General features: G+C 39.0%; 1 protein-coding gene across 1 annotated transcript; it reads left to right on the top strand.

Moving 5' to 3' along the window:
• Positions 1-872: 872 nt before the first annotated feature.
• LOC106378527 lies at positions 873-1916 on the top strand. Its single transcript, XM_013818643.1, has one exon. It carries the CDS (start codon positions 873-875, stop codon positions 1914-1916), a length of 1044 nt encoding a protein of 347 aa, XP_013674097.1.
• Positions 1917-2262: the final 346 nt, after the last annotated feature.

Genomic DNA, 2262 nt, shown 5'->3' with positions numbered 1-2262 from the left:
CAAGATCAATAACCAAATATTTCTATCATTTGAGAAACTGACGCTCTAGCTGTCGGCTGGGAGACCGAGGACAAGTGTGGAAACCACTGACAAGATAGGCCTTACAAATAGTCTTAGCAGTTTAGTTGAACTTGTATTCTTGGAATTGATAAGGATCCAGAGATATTGCTATTTGTGATTTTTGTGTGGGTTCGAAAATGTCGTTCTCTTTGATGTTAATATATCAGAGTATCTATAAACTATTAAAACAGGAGTACAAATAGAAAATAACCTTGAGTTTTCCTCAACAATTACTTATCCATGCCATTAGATTAAAACAAATCGTTTAACGCTTTACCTATCTATTTATTCCCTTTTAATAAATTCACCATTAACAAACCGCCTTACAACACTAAAATTGTCCGTAGCAAACCGGATACAATCCGTGGTTTGTATAACCACTTCCTTAATATTAGTTAGCTCCACAATCTTTTTTAAAATACTACTTCCTCTGTTTTTTTAATGTTACATATTCTAGATTTTTCACACATTTTAATAAAACATATTAAATTTGCATATTTTTGTGTTTATCTTTGTTTCATAATTTTAAACCAATAATAATTCAGTAAGTACAATTAAGTTTTTTGAAATTTGCAATTAGTTAATAAAACATGTCTTGGAAATGTAAAAAATAGATCTTTTTAAAACAATTGTTTTCCTAAAATATGTAATATCAAAGAACAGAGGGAGTACAATTTAGCGTGACTTGATTACAACTTTCTTTAGTGGAGATCTTTTGCCGTTTATAATAGAACTATTATATTGAAAATATATTTTTGAGACACAAAACTAAATTCAATTTCAAAATATCATTTACCTAGTCATCTTCTGAGATGGCGATTTTGGCGATTTTTTCTAGGAAAATAGCCAGAATCATCTTTCTGTTGGTGATGGATATTAATCTTGTTGAAGTGATGCAAGGAATGTCGATTGAGGAGGATAAGCCAATCATCATACCAGAGGACGATACTTATTGTGCGATGGAAAGAGGAAGAAGTAGTCTTTTGGGAAGATTGCTTAATCCAGAGGCGCAGAACATGTCTCGAATGCTGAGAACGATGCCAAAGATATGGAAAGTGTACGAGAGAGTCAGGGGAATTGCGCTTTCAAGAGATAGATTTCAGTTTTTTTTTTATCTTGAGACTGATATCAAGACAGTGCTGAAGCAAGGATTCTGGACTTTTAATGATTGGGGAATGGCCCTGGAGAGATGGGTTGAAGCTCCTCCGAGATCCTACCTTCAAACAGCAGCAGTGTGGGTCAGACTGAGAAACATTCCAGTTAACTATCTCACGGCGAAAACGATAGATGCGATTGCTGATGGCATTGGCCATGTGGAGGTGATTGAGTTTGACCCGGAGAAACCCTTACTCAATGATTATGTGAGGGTTCAAGTGACCATTGATCTCAACGTCCCGGTGAGAGACAAGAAGTCGCTCAACTTACCTGGTGGTCGAGTGGAATACATTGATGTAGAGTATGAAAGAATAAGGAAGAAGTGCTATCATTGTATGCGGCTGTCACATGAGAAACAAAAATGTTCTCTCCTTCAGAGAACGAAGAACAAAGGAAAAGAGGTGGCTGTGCCTCCTAATGGTAAGCAACACCAGCCTAGTGGTAGCCGTCAACATCACATTGACTTGACTGAAAAACTTATGCCTCTCTTAGCACCATCGGTACCTCCGGGTTTTGAGCCTCACAGCTCCATTGTGGCCCCTGAGGTGTTTGAAGAGATGAGAACTTACATGAACTGTGTCGACCCAGAGGAGAGAAGAATAAGGGAAATTAAAATGAGGAAGACCTTGGATGAGCTGTCGAGAGATCCGGTTGCACAAAGAGCATGTTTGATTGGAAAAAGCTCTGGTCCTCTCGATTGAGAGAAGCAGAAAAGTAGGACATGTGTTTGATTTCCGCTCAGCGATGGAAGTGGGTATTACAGACATTGTGGAGTCATCGGTTCGGGAAGTGCCGCTACGGCTTGGCACCCAAGACATGGGAAATGTAGTCAGCCAAAGTTCCCAAGAAGGCAGTGGTGCGGTGGGTTTTGAGACTGAGAAGATTAAGGAAATAAGAGGAATAGCAGAGTGCTCTCCAAACAAGAAGGTGAGGGGAAATATGAGAGAACATGACGGGGTTGAAGTCAACTCGACTGAACTGGAACGTGGAGGATTCAATATTGGTTGCAATACAACACGCTCAGTGGAAAGGGATAATCGGAGCAGA

This window comes from Brassica napus, chromosome C1 (genome assembly GCF_020379485.1).
Source record: "Brassica napus cultivar Da-Ae chromosome C1, Da-Ae, whole genome shotgun sequence".
In the NCBI taxonomy this organism is placed as follows: Eukaryota; Viridiplantae; Streptophyta; class Magnoliopsida; order Brassicales; family Brassicaceae; genus Brassica; species Brassica napus.
The sequence above is the reverse complement of the archived record's forward strand: the minus strand, read 5'-3'. Positions and strand labels throughout refer to the sequence as shown.

Bases quoted from the DNA above. Each gene is read 5' to 3' on its own strand.
- LOC106378527 (XM_013818643.1), top strand. From the start codon at position 873: ATGGCGATTTTGGCGATTTTTTCTAGGAAAATAGCCAGAATCATCTTT.